The sequence below is a fragment of the Calypte anna genome, chromosome 1, assembly GCF_003957555.1.
Source record: "Calypte anna isolate BGI_N300 chromosome 1, bCalAnn1_v1.p, whole genome shotgun sequence".
Classification (NCBI taxonomy): domain Eukaryota; kingdom Metazoa; phylum Chordata; class Aves; order Apodiformes; family Trochilidae; genus Calypte; species Calypte anna.
Window position 1 is genome coordinate 110,724,131 of NC_044244.1, and position 20,577 is coordinate 110,744,707.

The 20,577-nt window shown below is 44.1% G+C and overlaps 2 protein-coding genes across 9 annotated transcripts in view; one reads left to right on the forward strand and one right to left on the reverse strand.

The window, feature by feature from the left end:
• Positions 1-248: 248 nt before the first annotated feature.
• Positions 249-6,542, reverse strand: RSPH1 (radial spoke head component 1). The gene is made up of 9 exons (XM_030456154.1): positions 6,439-6,542; positions 5,709-5,822; positions 5,487-5,592; positions 4,095-4,185; positions 3,720-3,855; positions 3,366-3,437; positions 2,217-2,418; positions 1,677-1,799; positions 249-274 (listed from the first exon to the last, which is right to left on the reverse strand). Exons 1-9 carry the CDS (start codon positions 6,487-6,489, stop codon positions 249-251), a joined length of 921 nt encoding a protein of 306 aa, XP_030312014.1. The 5' UTR covers positions 6,490-6,542.
• Positions 6,543-16,597: 10,055 nt separating this feature from the next.
• SLC37A1 (solute carrier family 37 member 1) overlaps positions 16,598-20,577 on the forward strand; it is a 37,224-nt gene continuing 33,244 nt past the window's right edge. For 4 of the 8 annotated variants that reach the window (XM_030450888.1, XM_030450872.1, XM_030450911.1 and 1 more), the window contains exon 1: positions 17,035-17,178. The gene's annotated coding sequence lies outside the window, so the exon portion shown is untranslated. Of the gene's footprint in view, positions 16,665-17,034; positions 17,179-17,535; positions 17,556-18,203; positions 18,241-20,577 lie in introns of those variants that run through there. The other 4 variants (XM_030450919.1, XM_030450892.1, XM_030450927.1 and 1 more) reach the window with 4 other exon arrangements.

Below are 20,577 nucleotides of genomic sequence, written 5' to 3' on the forward strand. Positions count from 1 at the left end.
CTGCTTCACAGAATAAAGTTCTTAGGAGAGTAAACACTATGGGATCATTAAATTTTCAGAGAGAGATATTTCGGACATAACAGTGATTAAAAGTTTATTCAAAGTATTGTAACTTAGCCTTCTATGAATAAAAAATTACTGTTAAAAATAGTTTACCACAAATAAAAAACATTCCCTCAGAAATTTCCTCTTTTTTTTGGCTCTTTGTCTTTAGTTGTAGCAAATTACTCTGCTTCCTTTGATTCATCCTAGGAATCCTCTAAAGTATTAGCTCCTGGGGAGACAAACAAGACATAGAGATGCATTTTATTATAAAATACTAGTAACTAGACAAGAGGAACAACATATTGCCTGATCAATTATAGATGTAGACTTATGCTGAAAAAAATACATAAAATCCCACTCTTTGATTCAAGAAATAAAGAGCTAGAAGGAACTTTGAGAATATCTATCACCTTCCTGTGTTTTCACGTGTTGGAATCTGCATCTATGATGTCTCTTACATGGGTCCATGTGATTTTTTTTTTAAAAAAAAACAACTCAAAAAAAGTCCTCAATGGGAATACAATAACTGCTTCGCTGTGGTAGGCCAGAACATTTGTTAGAAGCAAGTTCACTCAAAAATGGTTCTTTGAGCCCAAGAGACTTTGAGACAAACCAGGTTCAATGAACTTTTGCCAAATTCAAAGCACAACTATGCGGGAAACCTGCTCAGATTTCCTATGGCTATGATCCAAGCCCAGAGATCCTGTAAGATGTCAGCCCTACATACCCCACCAGCCAGTTGGATGCACTCCTAAAGCAGGAGTGCACCTTCAGAGGTGATGGGTAAAAACTGAGAGCAGATATACTATAAAAAGTCCAAGAATTGAATGTTTAGTGTATACCTCTAGGCATTTTCACACAGTTTAATCATCTTTCTTTTCCCCATGGATAGTGCTTTGCTTTGATTTACTGTAAATTGGACTGATTACAAAAAGATAAATTTATCTTATGCTTTCATACATCAGATATGTAAGCTTGTAAATCTTCACACTTAATAAACACAAAAACCACAATTCAGTGGAGGCCTATAGGCTAAATATTAGTAAATATAGATGCATGGTTTTGTTGCTTCTTAATACTTCTGTATTTAAAACAGGCTTCTGAACTGTCTGGAAGAGAACCTAGGTATCTGAATGCCAAATCTCTTTGGTTTGTAAAAGAAAAAAATCAACCAAAGACTGATTAAACCACAATGCGTGACAATACCTTAAAATTTGTTTCTTCAGATTTGTTTTGCCTGCTTTTAAACTTCAGTTGGGAGAATAAGAATACACAATTCCACTCACAAGAGGAATATGAAGTGCACAAACACCCCCACGTATTTCCCAGATTTTGGAATCTTCTCTTATGTTTGTAACAAAAAAATGTTAGCAAATGCAAACAGTTACAAACTCAGCCCTGCAAGTTCTGTCAGCTGTACATGCACAGATGTGTCACTTCTAATTTGTGCTGTCACAGTGTATGAACTTGACAAATGAAAACCAGGTTACATCTACAGAGGACTGGCCCCCTTATGAGAGGTAGAGACTTCCATGGTCTCTTCAGCTTGATAATGGACCTCTCAGCAGCAGTATGACACTTCAAGCCCTGACTGAAAATGGAAGAATGAGCGTGCATGCCCCATGCCTCACCTTCTTCCTCCCAGTCTTTTTTTTCTTCTTCCTCTCCTGCAGCCACTTCTGGGGTAACATGTTCACTGTATTCTTCATTAGCAGAAGGCTCATCATCCCTACCTTCAGTATATTCATCAGTGACTGAAATAAGAGAAGTTAGAAATTCCAAAAACTTTAATTCTCACAAAATTGCAGTCTTTTCATTTAGTAGCTAATAACTCCTACTAAAGCCTGTAAGTTTTACTCATATGAGAAATCCCACAAAATCTTATGTAATTATTTATAATCAAGTTTGTATAACACTCCATGATATAGACTAAAATGATTCACAGACTTCCCAAGGCAATTGTTATCTCATTATGCTGTGAGATAAAGGACACACATCTATTGTGCACTTCATGAACAAGGCTTAGATGGATTTAAGCATCAATATTTGGAAAATTATTGAGGAAAAAAAACCTCAAAAAAACCACTCACACCACTTGCTACTAAACTTGAAAGCCACAGTTTCAGTTGATAGTCAAAGCATGAAGTTTCCAGCTGTCCAGCAGAACAAACCTTCAGCTGATGGTGTTTTCTCCTCTTCACTTGCTGGTCCTACTTCTGCTGCTTCTCCTGGTTTCACTTGGGAGGGTTCTTTGGGAGAAGGTGGATTTTCCCCATGGGGAGTCCAGAGTGTTAAATTGGTAGTTTCTGATGCTTTCCATTTTGGTACAACAGGTAATGTGGGTTCCTCCTCTTCTTCTTCCTCTCCTTTATCCTAGAAGATAATTCATGAAATCCAGCACCTCGTGGGTATTAAGGGAGTAATTAAGAGGAGTGAGTTGTGTACTGAAACCTCCTTATCTGGGCTCAAAATGGCAATGGCATGACCTTCTAAAGAGCTTACAGGGGGAGGAACTTCAGCAGCCACAAGTCTAGGAAGAGAACTGGCATCATTCTTTAAGGCAGAATTTTAGGCAGAATTTTGTCTCTCCCTTAAAGAGAATGGCTGCGAGGAGCCTAAGTCTCATCTTCTATGCCTCTCTACAGTAAAACAGTGACAAATGAGACTTGATGTCTGGTAGATGCTACACTATCTCACACAGCAACAGAGTGGCAAAATGCTCCTTCTGCCTCAATCTGCTTCTCTTCTGCTTAGGGAGGACCTTGGAATGGATCTACGAAGCACTAAGGTACTGCACAAAGGTTATGGTTTTGAAATTTGAAGATGTATTATTATTTTTTAAAGATCATACTTTATATTATCTGTATATAAAGGAGCCTTACTAATGAGAACATTACCTGTATTGCAAGCTAATTTATTTTAAATGGCCTTGTTCTGCAGTTACTACAACAACTAAAGAAAAAAGAAAAAAATTAATCTTACTTTTAGTGTCAGTACTGACCCTTGTTTTAATCAGTCACTACAGCCTTGACAACAGAAGAAATTATTGTTCCTAAAAGTAATGATTTTGAAGGCAAGTGCTCAACCTCAGGTTCTCAAATTCATGTTTACACTCTCATGTCAGTGGCCTATTATTCCCAACTCAGCACATCCAACAACTCCCAACTGAACTGAGGATAATAGATACACAACACTTTGGATATCCCAATGAATCTGATCTACTTCAATATCAGTATCTCTAAGGCATTTTATAGATAATTCAATAGATTTTATATAATGAGTTCTCTGATCTTCAGTATCATTTGCACCATTTCTTTTACCTGTACTGATTGTATGTATTCACCATGCTGTTCACATCCAATGTCAAAGACATATTTGCCACGACCTACAGGCTGCTCAAAGACACAAAAAAGTCAACAGAACTATGAAGTTAGTACATTCTAAGCATATATATATGCTTTAATACAAAATTCAAACAATAGTCAATAACAAAATATTTTAAAAGCAAAGAGAAATTTGGTATTATGTCCTACAGATTAATTTAGCTTTATATGGCACAAGAAATACTATGAAAGATTAGGAGCCTAGCTTCTCATTTTAAGTGGAAACAGATCATATTAAAGCAATTCCAGGGTAACTACTCAGTTGAATAGAGAGTTTTCCAGTACACTTACATTTCCATTCAAAAACTTGCCCTGAAATCTATGGTTTATGTGGATAAGTTCAGCATGTCCTTCCTGTTTTCCATCTACCCAGGCACCAACATACTTAGATCTTGTGTCATTATAGATATATGTACCTTGTCCATGTCTAAGGAGAAAATAATAATTTAGGTTTATATTAATGAACATTAAGAATTTAGGATGCTGTTACACTAGTGTGTGAAAACTGTATTATTATTTAAGCAGCTGAAATGGCTCAAGTTGGGCTAAATTGCCAAGGTTATTCAGTAGCATTTAATTTCTGCAGTCAGCCGTGCCTTGAAAGCAGCCTTTGCATTTTAATGCCACTGAGTGACTTGAAACATCAGTGTTAACAATGAAACAAACCTATTGTGGTTAAACCATTCTCCAGTATAAGTGTCTCCATTCGGGTAAGTGTACTTCCCATAGCCGTGCCTCAGGTCATTCACCCAGGAACCTTTAATGAGAATATAACAGAAACAGAAGAAGAGGTGGTGTAGTGGTCAGTTTGTAATGTTACCATAAACAGATTCCTTATCATTCCTTACACCATTCCTTACTCTAAGCCCTTGCTCTTTTTTCTTCTGCCTGTCCCTCTACCCACACACATATTTATGCAGCTACCCGACTTCCTTTTCATTTTGTCTGCCACTGTCTGTCTCCAGTTCTCTCTCTTCCCATTATAAACACAAGAAGCCATGTATATCTGTAGTGCAACAAAGCAATCAGACGCCTCTGATTACCGAGAAGTGGGTGTGAGCCGGTATCAAATCCACCTGTGCCCAATTAGGGCAGGCCCCTATTGAGCATGTGCAAGACCAGGGGGCCAATAAAAGGTGAAACTCACAGCCACAGACTAGCTCACTCCCAAGCACTGTATTACCTTTATTGCGTCACTAGTGCCCATCGCCTCCAAGGTGAGGCTTTCTGTGGAGTCTCAAACCCGGGGCTTTCGGTATTGCAGTACTGGGTCTTAACCAGCTGTGCCACGAGAGCCTCACCTTGGAGGCATGTTGTGTTGTGTTATGTGTTTTAGTTACTCTTCTTATTCAAACTTAAAATATTTTTACAATTTTAAGATAAATAAACACAGGTACATATGCTCCCATGAGACAAGTTTGAGCTGCTCTTTTTGCTCTCTGCATCTAACCCTCACAATATGAATATTCTTTCTTGCCTAGCTTAGGAAGGAAAGGAGAAAATATTGCCCCTTGATGTATTTCTATATTCAGTGTTTCAGGTACTCTCCTGGAAGAAGGGAAACAATGCAAGTTTCAGCTTCTTCAAACTTCAGAGACATCCCCACCCCCAAGTAAGTACTTGAATCAGTAGACTATTTTTTAAGGATGGACCCAATAAAGTCCTACAATACTTTATACTAAAAACATCTGTGGTCCTAGTTATCATTCAGAATTAAATAACTATACTCTCTTCTACCAAGATTGCACTTATTCATAAAAGATACTTAATATTTCTTAGGACCTGAAATGCCTCACTTGAAAGGAGACCATGACAAGAATGAACCACACTTCTCACAATAGTTTATGTCAGTTTCCACAAATAAAGCCCACACTTCTCAGAGCTTGTAGTAAAAATGAATAAAAGGAAAACATTTCATGGCTAATGAATCTTCTCAAGATTATACATTCTCCAATTCACCTGAAGTTCGGGGAGTGGGGGGATGAGGGGAGGAGTAATTGAGGGGCAAATATGTCCTTTCAGTTACAGAAATCCTTGCAACTGGATTCAGCGTTTTACCTTCGTATTTTGATCCATCTGGATAAAAAAAAGTACCATGGCCATGCTTTTTGTTTTGAAGATATCCTCCAACATAGAAAGCACCATTTTTAAATCTGTAGGTCCCCTGAAAGATAAAACACTTGTCAGTTCTTAATCTTGCTTCAATACAGTGCCTAAGCTAACAGGCTAACAGAACTGTGGAAAAACAAGCACAAACACTGCCTTTTGTCAACATCTTACCTGCCCACTTCTTAAACCATGTTCATATTCTCCATCATACGTATCACCATTGGGCAGACGTGCTTTTCCGCGGCCATGCCGTTCACCTTCTGAATTGCGTTCCCCGTCATACTCCTGATCAAAAGTGGAAAAAAGAGAGAAAAAAAAATATTCGTTTTATAGGACTAGACCTGGTTGAATCTAAAGTCATCAAACAAAGGAAAACAGGTGTTTGCTCAAAGCTGCTCCAACTCGTCTTGGATCAGAGACTACACGAGCATCTGGCCAGCAGCGGTACTGCTTGTCCGGACACCGTCGTCACCAGATCTTGGCATCCCGAGGCTTCCCTCCCTTCCTGACACTTTTCTGGAGAAGAGGGATGCCTCGCTTGCATCCCGCGGAGAAACAAAGGCAGCTCCCAACGAAAACCACCCAGTCCCACTTCCAGCACTCCCGCACCCACAGAAGAGCTCTCGGGAGCTTTCCCCGGCTCGGCACGGCCGAGTATATGAGCATGCGAGACACATTTGTAAGCACGTAAGACCCCCTGAGAGGTAACGATCGCTCTTCCCCGCTGCCGCTCCCCCATCCCCTGCCCAAGGTACTCGTCGCCATCAGCCCCTTCTTCTCCCCATCTCCCTCGGCGGCGGGTGCCCCCAACAGGGTCGGGCCCCTCGCCGCAGCAGGGACTCGGGAGACCGAGCCGAATCGCCTCTGCCCGTGCCGCTGCACCCCTCTCGCCCCGGCGGACCCCCAAATCGTTCTCGGCCTCTTCTTCCGCCTCCGAGCTCAGGTCCGACATGGCCGCGGCGCCGCTGTCACCGTGGCAACCGAGGCGCGCGGCGGAGAGCGGGGCGCTCGACGCCGCCGTTTGCTGCCATGGCAACGCCCGGCGGGGCCCGGAGGAAGGGGGCGGGGGGGCGGGGCTCGCGCTGCTGTCCCGGGTGCTGAGAGCAAGCACCGGGCACGCGCCTCGGGGCGGGGCGGGGGACGGGGGAGGGAGCGGGGTGAGGGTCGGAACCGGCACGTCCCGCCACGTCCCGGGTGGCTGACCAGTGCCGGTTCGGCACTGAGAGGATTCGTGGGAGGGCACCTTGCCGGGAGCGGAGAGCCCTGTCTGCCCAGGAGGCTGCGCGGGGGCTCTTGACGCGGAAGCGGTGGGAGGAATGAGGCGGCGGTCAGAGGACGGTCATGTTAATAAAGGCGGGGGAGGGGGTTCGGGGTTCGGGTCTGCGCCTTACACCGGCACTGATCTCCCTCCTGCTTCCTGCGTTGGGCTTTTCCCGACCTGTACCTTCAGCAGCCTGAAACAGGCTGGTGGCGTTTGAGATGAGACCTCGAGTCTTCAGAGAGCTCCCTGTAATCTGGCCTGGAAACGACGTCGTTTGGACTTTTTATTCTGTTTTGATGTTGGTTTTTTCGTGTGTTTTTGGTTTTCTTGTTTGTTTTAGTTTGTTTTTGGTCTTGGTTTTGGCTTGGTTTTTTTGGTTTTGTTTGCTTTGTTTTTTGCTTTTGTTTGTTTGGTTGGTTGTTTTGGTTTGGAGTTTTGGTTTTCTGTTTTGTTTTGATTTGGTTTTTTCCTGTCAGGATTAATTATGTTCAAAAATTCCAGCCCAGGGATCTTAAGGGGTTTTTTTTCCACCTTATGGTTTCAGCCTGATGCTGAGCCCTCGTTCACCTGCCCAGCAGGCCTGACATGTTGCCTCCATGAAGCTTGGTGAATCCTGATGGAAATTCAGTGCTCTCCTTAAATTGGAGCCAGAAGGCCAAGAGCTTTCAGCTCCAGACCTTGAAATCCCACTGGATTCCCACAGCTAACTTGGCAGCACACACCTGATGGTGCAGTTAGAGAGAGAAGACCCCTCCGGAGGCACCACAGGAACAGAAATCCTGGGACACTGTAGTGCTGTCAGCAGTCAGGGTCTGTATTCTGTATTCTGGGGTGCTCTGAAGAGATTCTGTTGTTTTCTGTGCAAAGCATAGCAGAATGGTCTATGTGGGTAGGTTGAGGGTTAGGACAGAGGTGGAGAAATACTCTGGCATTAATCACTGCTGGAGTTTAGCCACAGGATGTCATCGAACTACTGACAGGAAAACCCAGTGTTTCTGGCAAAAATGAATGGAGGGAGTACAACCCAACTGCTGTGGTGACAAGGGCCCAGTGAAGTTCTAACAGTTACTGATGAGACAGCAGCAACAATGCGTCAGGTTTCTACATCACATAAGCATCTTCTGTCATCCCTACAGTAACTTTTACTTCCACTAATATTTGTTTTCTCCTTTACTAACTATAATGGTCTTAATATGTCAGAAAATCTCTGAATGATGACCCTCCAAAACCCTCTTCTTGGTCAGCCTCAGTAGTGGCTCACAAAACTCTGATGACAAGCTCAGTCACCTCAGCCAGTCAAGATCCTCCCGCACTAATACGATTACAGTTAAATCCATGCTGGGAGGCAAGAAGAGGGCTCTCCTTTTTCAGAATTACAATAGTGGAAAAAAGTAGCTCACAGGGCAGAGGAGAGGGGATAGTACACCATAGTCAGCCTCACTCCATGTTAATATCCCATAGGGAAGGAATCTGTTTTGCATTTCATGTCACTTATATTTTAAATGTTTTTTATGTGAGCTGCAGTACTTAGAACCAATCACTCTTTAAAAAGATCTTATTTGCCTCAATATAAGATAGTGCTTTGTTATTCTTTACAGAGGAAAATGGCCTAAAATTCTGCCTTGGCTAAGGGAGTTGATGCTGACTGCATTCTAGCTCATGTCACCTCCAGCAGGGGTTGGGGACAAGTTGTCATGATGAATGCCAGGGGCACTTCACTTCTCTGCAAAGCAGCAGCTTCAAAGTGCTGGCAGAAGCTTAGCAGGACAGATCAGTTTGCACAGTAGTTCAGTGGCTGAGGTTTTATGAGAGGAGCCATGGGAGGATGTGTGTGATGAAAAGTGGTTATTGGATGAAGCAAGGGGCAGAGAAGGTGATGCTTCTGAGGCAGCAAAAGGAGGGACAAGTGGCTGGAAAATGTGGTGAAGGTCACCTTATGCTCTAGATCAAACCAGGATAAACCAGGGTCATCTCTATACAAAGATAAAGGATATATTCTGGTAATGTTATTAGTTTTCATAGGTGGGAATCTACCTAGTATTTAGAAAATAAATAAACAGTATTTATGTATTAAGATGTGTTGCTTTTGTGTCTTTTTGGTTGTAGTTGGGCAAAGATGAAAAAGGAAGAGAACTATTGTTAAATACCATCAAACAATTTGGGCTTCTGGGTCAACACTGCATTCCCAATTTGAGAGTGCTTTTCATTTGAGAAATTCAAAACTGCTGAAACTGAAGTTTGTTAGCTGGCAGAGCATTAACAAGCTATACATTTATTACATCATAATTGCATGGCTATTTCTCTTCCCTGCATGTCCCCAGCACTTCACTGGGAAGCCTGACTTGCATAATGGCTGCACTGTTAATAAGTAACTGCAGAGAATGCAAACTACTGCTCCAGTCACTCAGCTCCAGCAGAACTGGATGTGAGTGCACATCACCTGAAGCACAGTTTGCCTGCCTCCTCCTTTCTCATTCTTCATAATGCCTTAGTTTCTTCTTTTACTTAAGGATGTCTAAATTCTTTTATCTACAGTAAGGCAATAGGTCTAATTATAAAACTGGTTACCTATTCTGTGAGTGGCACACTAATTATAAGCAGATACTGAAGCTGAGACTTGTAAGGGAAAACATGTGTGGGATGCATATAGAGGGATGCACTCTCTTAAACTCACTGGCAAAAATAACCAGATATGTCTTTTGGCTTTGAACTTGTCCACAGGATGGACAGCCATGACACAGACTGGACTCAGTGACATGCCATCGGAGACACTCCCCCTAATGATCACTGCTGCTCTTGGTCTTTTTGCTGTTTCAGAGTCCTGAAGGAGAGGGTCGGAGGGAGAAATAGCTTATTTTTATTGTGAAAGAGAAAGGAACTATTCCTTCACAAAATTTAAACTGCTCTGTGCTTAGACATGACAGGTAGCTCAAACATCTGTGTCAGGATCATATAGGTCAGACTGAATAAGGGAGGCATAATTCGAAGTTTTTATTCCAAGAACCTGTCTTATATGGATGCATGTAGTTAATGACAAGGAGAATGTGTTTTTTAGTTTCTGGTTTTGTTCAATTTACATTTAGGTGTGTTTCAATATCCGATTAAATTTAAGCTTTAAGTATATTCATAATGAAAGAAGGGCTGCTATCATTCTGTCCTCTTCTGACCAAGGACCAATGTAAAACCATAAAGATTCCTAAGGTCCTGCTGATCTTGTACATAAATCTCATTTGGCAAAAGGCTCATGAGGATTAGTGTATGTGCTGATGATATGCTCTGCTTTTACTGCTGGTTCAGCTGGCAGCTAGCACTGACTGCCATTCACCCTGGCAGGAGAGGGCAGGAGATGCCATAGCTGCCAGTTTCCCTAGAAAAGCTCCTTCTTTGCAGATTAACCAGAGGCCCCATACAGATAAAGAGCTACAGGAAAAAAAAAAAAAAAGAAACACACTCTTATTGCCTGAGGTGCTTACAGACTGGAGGGGACAGTGACACAGGCAAGCAAAAGGCTGCTAGGCACAGGGCCCCATAAGGTACTCCTGCAGAAGACAGCCCTGACTGTCCTTTTCTTCTGCTTTGCAGGTCCTCACTTTGAATTTAGCCAGAGAGATCCTTTGTGGAGAAGAATGGCCAAAAGGCACATTTAAGGCCTGCCATGCCCCCGAGCTCTCTTTGGACTTTACCCTTGTGTTAGGAGTGGGGAGACTTTTGACAGAGAAGAGATTTTGCAGGCAAAATGCAGCAGCCTGGCCTCAGGGACTCCTTCCAGCACTGGCCAAATTTTGAAAATTACACGTTGCACAATGAACATTAGAAATGTCAGTACTACTTGGTTGCCTCCAAGTAATAATTAGCACCTCACTTCAAAGAGTTACTAAAAATACAGCAGGTTGCACAAAATAGGTCTGATGTGGTAAAGGTGCTAACTCATTCACATGAGTCCAGCTTTGGCATTCCTGCCCTCAAGGATCTCTGTCCTGCCATTCATCCTTCTTCCAAGGGCAATGATGCCTCTGTGAACCAGCTTTTCTTCTCCTGGCCCTAGGGAGATGCCTTTTCAAATTCTGCCTGTCAAAATTAACATGGAGAGTGGAGGTGATTTACCTGATTCACAGGATGGTTTCCTTACATTACATTACTGGCACAACTGGTTATGTTGAGAGGGCCAGTCCTCAGGCTATCAAGTCAATTTGAGTATTGCTCTGGGCTAAATGAGAGATGCAAATGTCCATTTTTTTGCTTTTGATAGGGGAGGGAAGGCTTGGCCAAGATTATGTCTTTTGGCAGCTATTTAAAGAACAGAAATCCGCAAGGAAATATTTTGTTATTGCTTAGAAGACAATTTAAAACTTTCTTCTTATAAAAGCTAAAACCACAGTCTTGTGTACTACATGGTCAGTATAAGATAGTAGCAAAATTTAAGCAAGAGCCGTCTGAAAAAACTTCATGAAATAAGCTCTCTTTCTCCTGAAACTTAAATATAAACCAGCGGATTCTATCCGCCTTTTGGAGGAAAATTTCAGGATAAAGGAATAAAAAATAATATCTACAGAGGGGTTCTTGTTTGGGAATAAACATTTCAGGTCCCTTTATACATAATATCAGGCAGACTTAAAGAATTCAAAATATTTTGAACAAAATATTTTCTTAGATTTTGTGAACATACAGTGGACAAAGCAGAAGTTACAGTAAGTAAAACTGTAAGTAACTGACAGTTACTGTGGGTAACTTCAGTATTTTGGAGGGGTTTTTTTCTCTGATTCAGAATGAAGACAGACTGAAATGTCAAAATCCTTTGCAAAATAGGAGCTTCTCTCAACACATCTCTTTTAAAGCCTATTTACAGGAAAAATGATAGCTGCTTAGTATGCCGGAATGCCAACTAAAGGTAGCCTCTTTTTGTGTCCATAAGCAAGCTAGAAAAACATGTAAATGACCTTTCTTCTCACCCAGTGCACAACTGCCTCCAAGTACAAGTAACAGAGGGATATCCTGAAGGCTGTGTGATAAGAAAAGAATAGGCTGTATGAAAGCTGTTCTTGAAATACCAGCAATATTTTTATGCATCTTTGCTAAATATAACCCTCTGGTCCCTTCCTGCAAAACGTCCAAAGGAAAGTATTCTGTTGTATTTATACCGTGCCTTCCATTTCCCTGACCTTACTGTTCATTTTGAAGTGTGTTATGAAGAGTGTTGAAGAGTTATGAAGAGTGCATTACATTCCTCAGACCTATGAGAAAACTGTCAGGTTTCTCTTTAGCATTCAGGATCTCCCTTTCCACTAAAGTTCAATGCAAACATATACAGGCTGCTTCTATTCCATTTAGGAGGTTGCTGCTCATGCCATTTCTCAAGACTTTTATGACAGTCAGTATTACTACTGCTACCAAGAAAATAGTTGGCATTCATGGGATGAAAAAATACGTTACGTTCAGTATAAGAATAAAGCAGTGTTAATATTATATTTTTCTCTGCTTTTCCCTGGAAGTGTTTTGGTTTTTTTTTCATTAAATAAACAAAACATCAAATTTAAGCTCCTTTATTTGGGCATAGCTTATACTGGCATAAAGCTATGGCAGCCCAATCCCTTTGTACATGCCATCTCAAATCTTAACCTGGTAACATGGAATTAATTCAACAGAAGAATCAAACAATTGAGGTAGATGGGACTAATTTGCTGTGTCCTCATTCTTGGCAGCTTGATACCTTCATAATTCATCTTCTCATACATGACTTGTAAAGCAGCTGCTTTAGTGTAAGCTCTTAGTTCTGGTCTGCTTTCTGTTTTACAGTATTTGTAACTGTTCTGGTATTTATTTTCTATTAAAAGATGCCTCAGTCCTCCCTTCTAATATAAATACTTTCCAGTGATTACATCTGCATGCATGGAGAAATGAAGTTTATCAGTAGTCTACCTGCCTATTTCAGTCTGTTTACTCGTCAGCAGTTACTTCTGCAGCCATTTCTTACTCTACCAGTCAGCTTTCCACTCAGTTTAAGAAGAGTAGAAATAAGGACAAAGTAACAAGATAAACTCTCCCATTTCCTGCTGGAAGCAGGATGAAATTTTTCAAGATAAGTTCCTCAAAATAGATGTTCTTTTGTAATAAAAAGTGGTCTCTATATTGCTTACAAAATCAATTCCTAATTGCAGAGCTTAGTTGTGTTTTGTGGTTTGTTGTTTTTTGTTTTGTTTTAATTCTGTGTTCTCAGTACATTCTTGTTCATTTTTCTGTGAGCAGGTGGCTTGAAGGTATGAGTGCTGATCTGAGCCTCTAACTACAGAACCTCCAACATAATTATAGGAGTCACCCAACCCTGTAGCAACAGGTCTCAGGCAGCAGCTCTCCCTGGGACTCTCTCCAGTAGATCCTACCTCAAAAGGAACCACCTTTGTTATAACTGCTTTTTTTACAGCTCTTTCTCTAGACAGCCTGATTTACCAGCCCTCTACCCTTCTGGAAAGCCTTGGGGAGCATACTGTCAGCACTGCTGAGCTCATTTTTTTGAATGGAACAAGAGACTGATCAGCAATTCACAGGGTTCAAATAAATACTATTATTCCTAAATATCTCCTGCACTCAGAGCAATATCTATATTTATGCAGGAGGCCTGAAGGCAGTTTTCTGCCCTCCCAACCCGCACATTCCACTTGCTGATGATTTTTTTTCTTCCTAAGCAGCCTTTAGTACTCAGGTACCAGCCTGCTCTGTCTGGGGAAAAGGCTGTGTGGGAGCACTGGTCTTGTCCAATGGTCCCTTTTCCTAAAGCTATGGACTGTTGTTTCTCACTAGCTTTCTGGCAAGCTAGATGTGATGAAAGTACCAGTCTGGAAAGCATGTAGCCATATTAGTGTGGCACTCTGCCGGCACTGAAATTTCCCATTAAAAGGCAGGACATACTGTACATATACTTCCAGACCACATTTGGCTTACTTCCAGCCCTTTCCAAGTGGCTACATCAGGGCTATACCTGTCTACTCCCAACCCTATGGGCATACCCTTCACAGCCTCTTTCTTTTTTTCCTTTTCTTTTGATTTTATTTTTTTTTTTTTTTTGTCTGCTGAAGCTCAATGGCAGATTACCTTTGGATGGCACCCAGCCTTGATGATAACTGTTTATACAATATCCCAGCTGCTCTGTTGGGAAAATAAAGCATGTAAAACTAATAAAGGTAAATAAAAGCCTCGGAATCCTGCTATTTGTGTGGAATACAGTCTGAGTAAATATTGATTTTTAAATAGTAAAATGATATTCAAGATCCCGTTATTATATAAGGAAGTTGTGAACTTTTCTAATCCCCTAGAACAAAGAGACCACTCAGTGGCTAAACAGATTAGCCTCTTCCATCTGTACACTTACGAATCATAGAACATACTTGTGCTATTTACTGGAAAGAAAATAAATACATTCATCAGGTAAAGGATGCAATAGCCTGTGTTAAGACCTCTGCTCAGCCAGCATCACCTATCCAGCAAAGGAAACACTATGCTGACACCCCCTGACCTCAAAGTGATTCACTACATCAGATCTTGAGGAGGTAAGAACACTGCTCTTGTTCAGCAGAAGAAAAATTTAACCAGGAAATTATATTCTCTTCTTTGAGAGAAGTGCCAGCAGAAGCATACATAGGCATCTGTCAGTGTGTACATCTTCACTGCTGTAAAAATGATTTTGCAAAAAAGAACACACCCTTTTCTGTTTCCTCTAGTATAAACATTGCCAGAGACTTAGAAAGCCAAGCAGCTGCCACACTTGCTACCCAATACAGGAATTTACTGGACCATATCCTTAATTTTTATTTCCTCTTGCAAAGGAACTGGCAAAATGTCCTTTCTATTATTTTCTGTGAGGCACTAGATTAACATACGTTCAAATTTTTTTTGTGTGTGTGTTCTGTTTTTTAACAGTTGACTCCTGGCTGTAGACCTCCTTTTTCCCCAATGGACCTTTGGCCTTTCTCTGATACCCTACACCAGCAGGCTCTTGTGCAACCAGCAGTGCAAGCTCATGCTGTCCCTCCTATCTGTGTTATTTATTTGATGGCTTCTGGCCACTGTAGCTGCTGGTGACCAGCACTGGCATAGCAGAGAGAGCAGCTGTGCCAAGGGTGGCAGCCAGGTTTCAGTGATGTTAGAGGAATAGATTAGGAGGGACCTTTATATTAATGGAACCTGAAGTCTCAACTTTTAAGTAGGAAGAATACCAGGTCTTTCTGTTGGCTGTTTGACTTGTCCTTTTCTGCAAGTTGCTTGTAACCTTACTCAAGCAAGGTTAAATTCTTCAAGGTATTTTAAAAAGGCCAAGCCAATACCAGTTTTAAAAAATGTGAGGATCCTGCAAGATGATTATAGTTTTTGTGGTCTTTTAGGATGATATAATAATAATACACAATATATACATAATAATATATAATAATATTAATTATACATACATATAAATACACTAATAATATATACATATAAATACACTGTGGTAGGTCTGACCTTTTCTGCTGTAAAGAGACTAAATCTTCATTTGTGTGTGCGTGCACCCCAGTCAGAATAGACACTGCCTGGGTGCCTTCCAAGTGCAACCACATAATTCCTGCAAATCACTGCTCTTGGAGGAACATCCCTTGTCCAGATTTATCTATACTAAATGCTTGTTGTAGCAGAAATCACAAGCATCAACATACACAGATGTTCTGCTCTGGCTGTGTTTGTCCCATCTCTATCTGATGTTAGCATGTGCTTTTGCACTCCGGGGAACAAACGCCCTCTCTGTAAGACAATGGCATTTCCATGATAAGCCTCATCAAAAGAATTAAGAGGCTCAAAGCCCTTCCTCGTTGCATTCATTCACCATCACACAGTAAATGTGGGGAGCTAAAGCAGCTCTGGGACATGCTTGTTTGCACTCCAGCTTCGAGTGTTATGAGTTTCTAAACTTAGCCTTGCTGCCCAGGGCATCAGCCATTTCAGCCCAGCTGATAGTGATTTGGGACAGATGATTTTTCTTTTGAATTCAAAAGAGACACAGCACTGTATTGTCAAAAAGCAACTATGCACTGCCATTTCCCTGAGGCACTGAATGGAAGTGTAGTCTTATACTGCAGGATAGCTCTGTAAAAACTGCAATAATCCAAGACCTTTTGATGCTGAATATGGGCATCACCTTTTATCTGTGAGCCAAAATCATACGGTAAGAGTGATGCTAAACAAGTTTTTCAAGTAAGAACTTAGTAGCATTTGTAGAGGTGATGTGAAAACTTCTTTTAGCCTCCAGTTCACTACTTAAAAATCCCTCCTACAAGGAAGTGAGCCTGAGCAGGAATCTGCCAGTGACAAGCTGAAAAGCAGGAGATTGTGCAGCATCCACCTGCATTTGAAACAGTCTGGTGCAGGGCTGAGAGCAAACATTATTGTAAGGGAGAAGGGCTTGCTTGTTGGGTGGGATAAAGCAAAGATGCGACTAAGATGGTGCTGCAAAGCTGAGCACTCCTGTGTTTGAAATGTGGGGCCTAAGTATTATCAAACTGGGACTTAAGGAGTTTATTTTAGTGGTACTACTGGCATAGCCAATGTGAGATGAGAGGGAAGAGATAAAATGAACCTGGACATTTAAGTGAGTATGGTCTGGGTTTCTTGTGCCAGCCAGATAAAATAGAAGAGACAAGGGGTTGTGCAGATAAATTAAGACCTGCATGAGGTAACTGTTAGCAGCTACTCAGCAGCTGACAGTTTTCAGATGACCCGGTGTGTGTTTTCTTAATGCGAATTTCCTTCGCGAAATACCCGTGCCAGCAGCCTGCTCAGGGTCGCGCTGGCGATGCCGGGCCACCCCTCAGGGGCTCCGGGAGGAGGAGAGGCCGCCGAGATGACAGGTGGGTCGGCAGAGATAGCTGGCAGCACCGGCCCAAGGAGCGGCTTCTCTCTCCGCAGCAGGCCGGGGGCGGGACCCCGCCGAGGAGCCGCCGTCGCCCCCTCAGCTCAGAGAGCGGCTACCGGCGCGGAAGGCCGGGCCGGGCCGGGGGCACCGGTGGCCGTGGCAGGCTTCAACCCGCTTACAGAAGCGGGACGGAGCCTCCGCGGGGCGCGCTACCGCTACGGACCGGACCGGCCCGGCCCGCCCCGGGGCTGTCAGCTGAGCCGTGCTGCGCTGATCCCAGCCGTGGCTCGGCCCGGCCCGCCCCGCCAACGTGGGGCGCCCTCCTCCTCGTCCTCCACTGCACGGCGCGGCGGGGAGGGGCCCGGACGGACCGGTCCCGTCGGGAAGCTCCCGCGGCCGGGCGCGGCTGCGGACAGCCGCCCGGCCGATCGGCTCGGCTTGGCTCGGCTCGGCTCGGCTCGGCGCAGCGCAGGCCAGGCAGGAAGCAGGAAGCTACCGGCGGCGGGAGGGTGAGAGAGCAACGGTGGCGGGTGGGCAGCCAGCGGGCAGGGGGCGGCCGCCGTGCACCTGCCGTGCCCGCTGCGGGGGCGGAGCGGGGGCGTCGCTGCCGCTTCCCGCCTGTGCGGCGGCGGCCCCTTCCCCTGCGGGACTGCTCGGGGGCGGCGGCCGGGCGGGGGTAACGCCGGTTCTCTGCCGGAGGCAGGGAGAAGCGGTGGTGCGGGGGCTCAGGCGTTCATCTCCTCTGCCGCCCGTTTCCTTCACCTTTTGTCTTGCTTTTCCCCTTCTATTTCTTTGAGGCTCGGTTTGCTGTAAGCCCCCCTCCCCTTCCCCCACCCCAGCCGGCGCGGTCAGGCCCCGGACCGGGTTGCTTTGGGAGTGCCTCCGGGTGCGTGTGGTAGCGGGGGGGGAAGCCGCCGGCTTCTGCCTTTCAGGGTGCGGGGGGTGCAGGCAGGGGCTCGCCGAGCACTTTGTAACCCCCGGAGGCAGAGGCCGGTGCCCTGGGCTGGCACTGACCCGCTGGAAACCTCCCCGCGGAGGTTCCCGGAGGCCCCAGCACCTCGTACCGCGGGGGAAGGCCGCCTGGCTGCCGGGCTGGCCCCGCAGGGTGAGGGTGTGCGGCCCTGGGCCTGGATGGAGGTTAAGGTTAGGTGATGACCCCACCGGGTCATTGGGTGATGCGGTAGCTCCCGGTGTGGTGCAGGGGCCGGGATGTAGGTATGTGGGTCGCTGGGTGTTCGCAAAGACTGTTGTCCCCCGTTGTTAAACCGGGCTTAACTATTTTCCACTTTTCTGTACTTAGAGGAAGGAACGTGGTCATTTCAGGCACAAAGCTGATAGGATTTGGTTGTTTATGGCTTAGGTGCTGAGCTGCTGGGATATTTAGCACAATGTACATTTGATCCACGTGTGTTAAAAGGCCTTTTTGAGTCCTTAAGGGCATCCTGATGAGGACTTGCATTACTCGCTGTTTATACATACACAGAATTAATGTCTACTCTCCAGGGATGCTGTGCCCCAACGGGGCAGGAGCTTCAGGTTCTCCCTCCAGTGCTCAGCACAGCCGGGACAAGGTTGGTAGTGTTGTTAGCAGTGGTAAAGGCCTGTCACAAATGACTGTATTTCCTTGAAACAGGGAGGGAACTTTGTTTCAGCCACCACAGTCAAAAGCATGAAAGAGAAATAAAAAGTTTGGGTGGAAAACAATGGTAAATAGAGTGAGGGTGAAGTTCTCTAAGTGCTGCTGGTAGTCCAGTCATCTGTCACTCTGGATTTATGGCAAGGATGTGCTGTTAGGAGTGGTGGTGGGGTATGATCTCTGCAGCAGGTGCATAGATGTGCCATCTTGTGTGACCACTTAGCCCTGAAACCTTATGTAAAATGAGTGAAGTTTTTCTGCTTACACTAAAGCTGTTAAATAGTAACCTGCTAAACAATTACTTTCCTGCAATGACAATCATCTTGTCACATTATATTTTAAGGAAACCACTTAAAGAGGTTTATGACCTCAGACTTCATTGTTTGCTGGCCTTTGCTTGTTTGCCCAGTAGATAGCACTTTTTTTCCCAGTAGATATCACTTTTTTCCCCAGTGGATATTATTTTATTCCCAGTGGATATCACTTTTTTCCCAGTGGATATCACGTCACTTAAAATATAGTCAATTAAATTATAACTTTGGTGTTACAGATAGCTGTGAGAGAGGGGAAATGGGTTTTGGGATCACCCTGAAACAGGTCTGTTACGCTCCTCCTCTTGGATGCTTGTGCCCACCTCTTTTGGTTATTACTTTTCTTCCACTGGCACTATTCTTCCACTGGCCACTAGTTCATTTCAATGAAGCAGAAAATTACTGACAAGCAGTTGTTGGTCTGAAATCAGAGTTCAGGTGACTGAACTATCTTGCCATGGCTGTAAAGGGCAGTCTCACCTGTCCTCCCTACCCTTATGGTCTTGCTGCCTCATATTCATCCCGTGTAGCAGGTTTTGTGGCCACAGTGTGAGTTAATAATCGGCTGTTGATCAGCTGTTTTTCAGGACAGGATTTCTGATGGATCAGCCACTTGAATGACCTGTGCAGGACTGCAAGGTCTGACTCAGAGGGAGTTGGGGACCTGAAGCTGGGGGTGGGAGGACAGTTGTACTTTCCCTAATCCCAGCAGCACAGGAGGTAGGAAACTCATTGAGTGGGAATGATTATGGGGTTTGCTGATGAATCGCACAACCAGTTATCTGATGCAGGGGATGGAGGTGGAACATGCCAAACAAGATTTGCAAGTTAATTCACTTTTAGGGGAGCAAGGTGTCAAACTGCACCAGGCCACTGTGGAAAACTTAAAGGAATGAAAAAAATGTAGCTTAAGGTAGCAGACCCTTGATCTTTTGATAGGCTACTCTGGTATGTGGGGAGGTGGCAGTTTTCCTCCATTCTTGAGGAAAAAGCCTATGTGGGCAATGAAGCTTTCAAGTTGCCAATTTTGACACAGCAGATGCTCTTTGGTGTTGATACTTAGATGACTGAGTAGTAGTTTTGATTTCTATACTAAGATGGGGGAATAAGATGAGAGAGACTCAAACCTTTGCCTGCCCTGGGGCAGCACCTAAAATTCCCTGGGTAAGACAAACCTTTGGTCTTGGGAGGTGTGTTCTCCTCAAAGGAGATTTTGCTTTAGCTCTCCTCCTGTTGTTCACCAGGAGACCCAGTCCTACGTTCTGCCAGCTTCCTGTCAGGAGTAGGGCAGTGGCTGGTGCTGACTGTAAGCCCCACTTGCTGGGCTGCCAGGAGGTTAAGGGTGGTTAAGTTGCAGATCCTGGTGTGTATTTTGGCATCCTGCTGGGGAGGCTCTGCTTCGAGCACACAGGGGAGGCTTGGTTTGCATGCATGAGTTGCAGTCACACCTTTTGTCTGCAGTTCCTTTTGTCACCTTACTCAACAGTTGGCTGGGGCTTGCTGGGCAATAACAGTGCAGCTGGTTCCTCTTGTGGTGTGTGTGCTAGAGTACTGTGCATCTTTTTCTGTTGAGTGGCTTTGGCCAAAATGTCAAGAAATGTGAGGAACTCTTTTTGAGATTACAAACAACTGAACTGATGCTGCTAAAGTCTCCCTCTTTTCCTGCATGCCACGTACACACAAGAGCCTGACTTCTCCCTGGTGTTGGGTGAGCTGGTGTAGGGAGCTCAAGTGAAAAACTTGTTTTTCTTTTTCCCTGACAACGTGGTGGTTTGTTCAGTGCTGATACTGGGACAGGCAAATAGGGCCCGCACCCACTATCAAGCTGAAAGGGTCTCTTCCAAGGTGAAAAATACTACAGCCATTTTGGAACAAATTTCAACCTCATGATTGTTTCTGATGTGCTAAAATAGAATTTTGTAAGGTGGGGAGTTGTCTGGTTTTAGTCCTTCTGCAATTAA

Bases quoted from the DNA above. Each gene is read 5' to 3' on its own strand.
- RSPH1 (XM_030456154.1), bottom strand. From the start codon at position 6,489: ATGTCGGACCTGAGCTCGGAGGCGGAAGAAGAGGCCGAGAACGATTTG. The intron at 5,593-5,708 runs GTAAGATGTTGA...TTTATCTTTCAG, and splicing joins ATGGTTTAAGAAGTGGGCAG to GGGACCTACAGATTTAAAAA. The intron at 2,419-3,365 runs GTAAAAGAAATG...ATTATCTTCTAG, and splicing joins AATACATACAATCAGTACAG to GATAAAGGAGAGGAAGAAGA.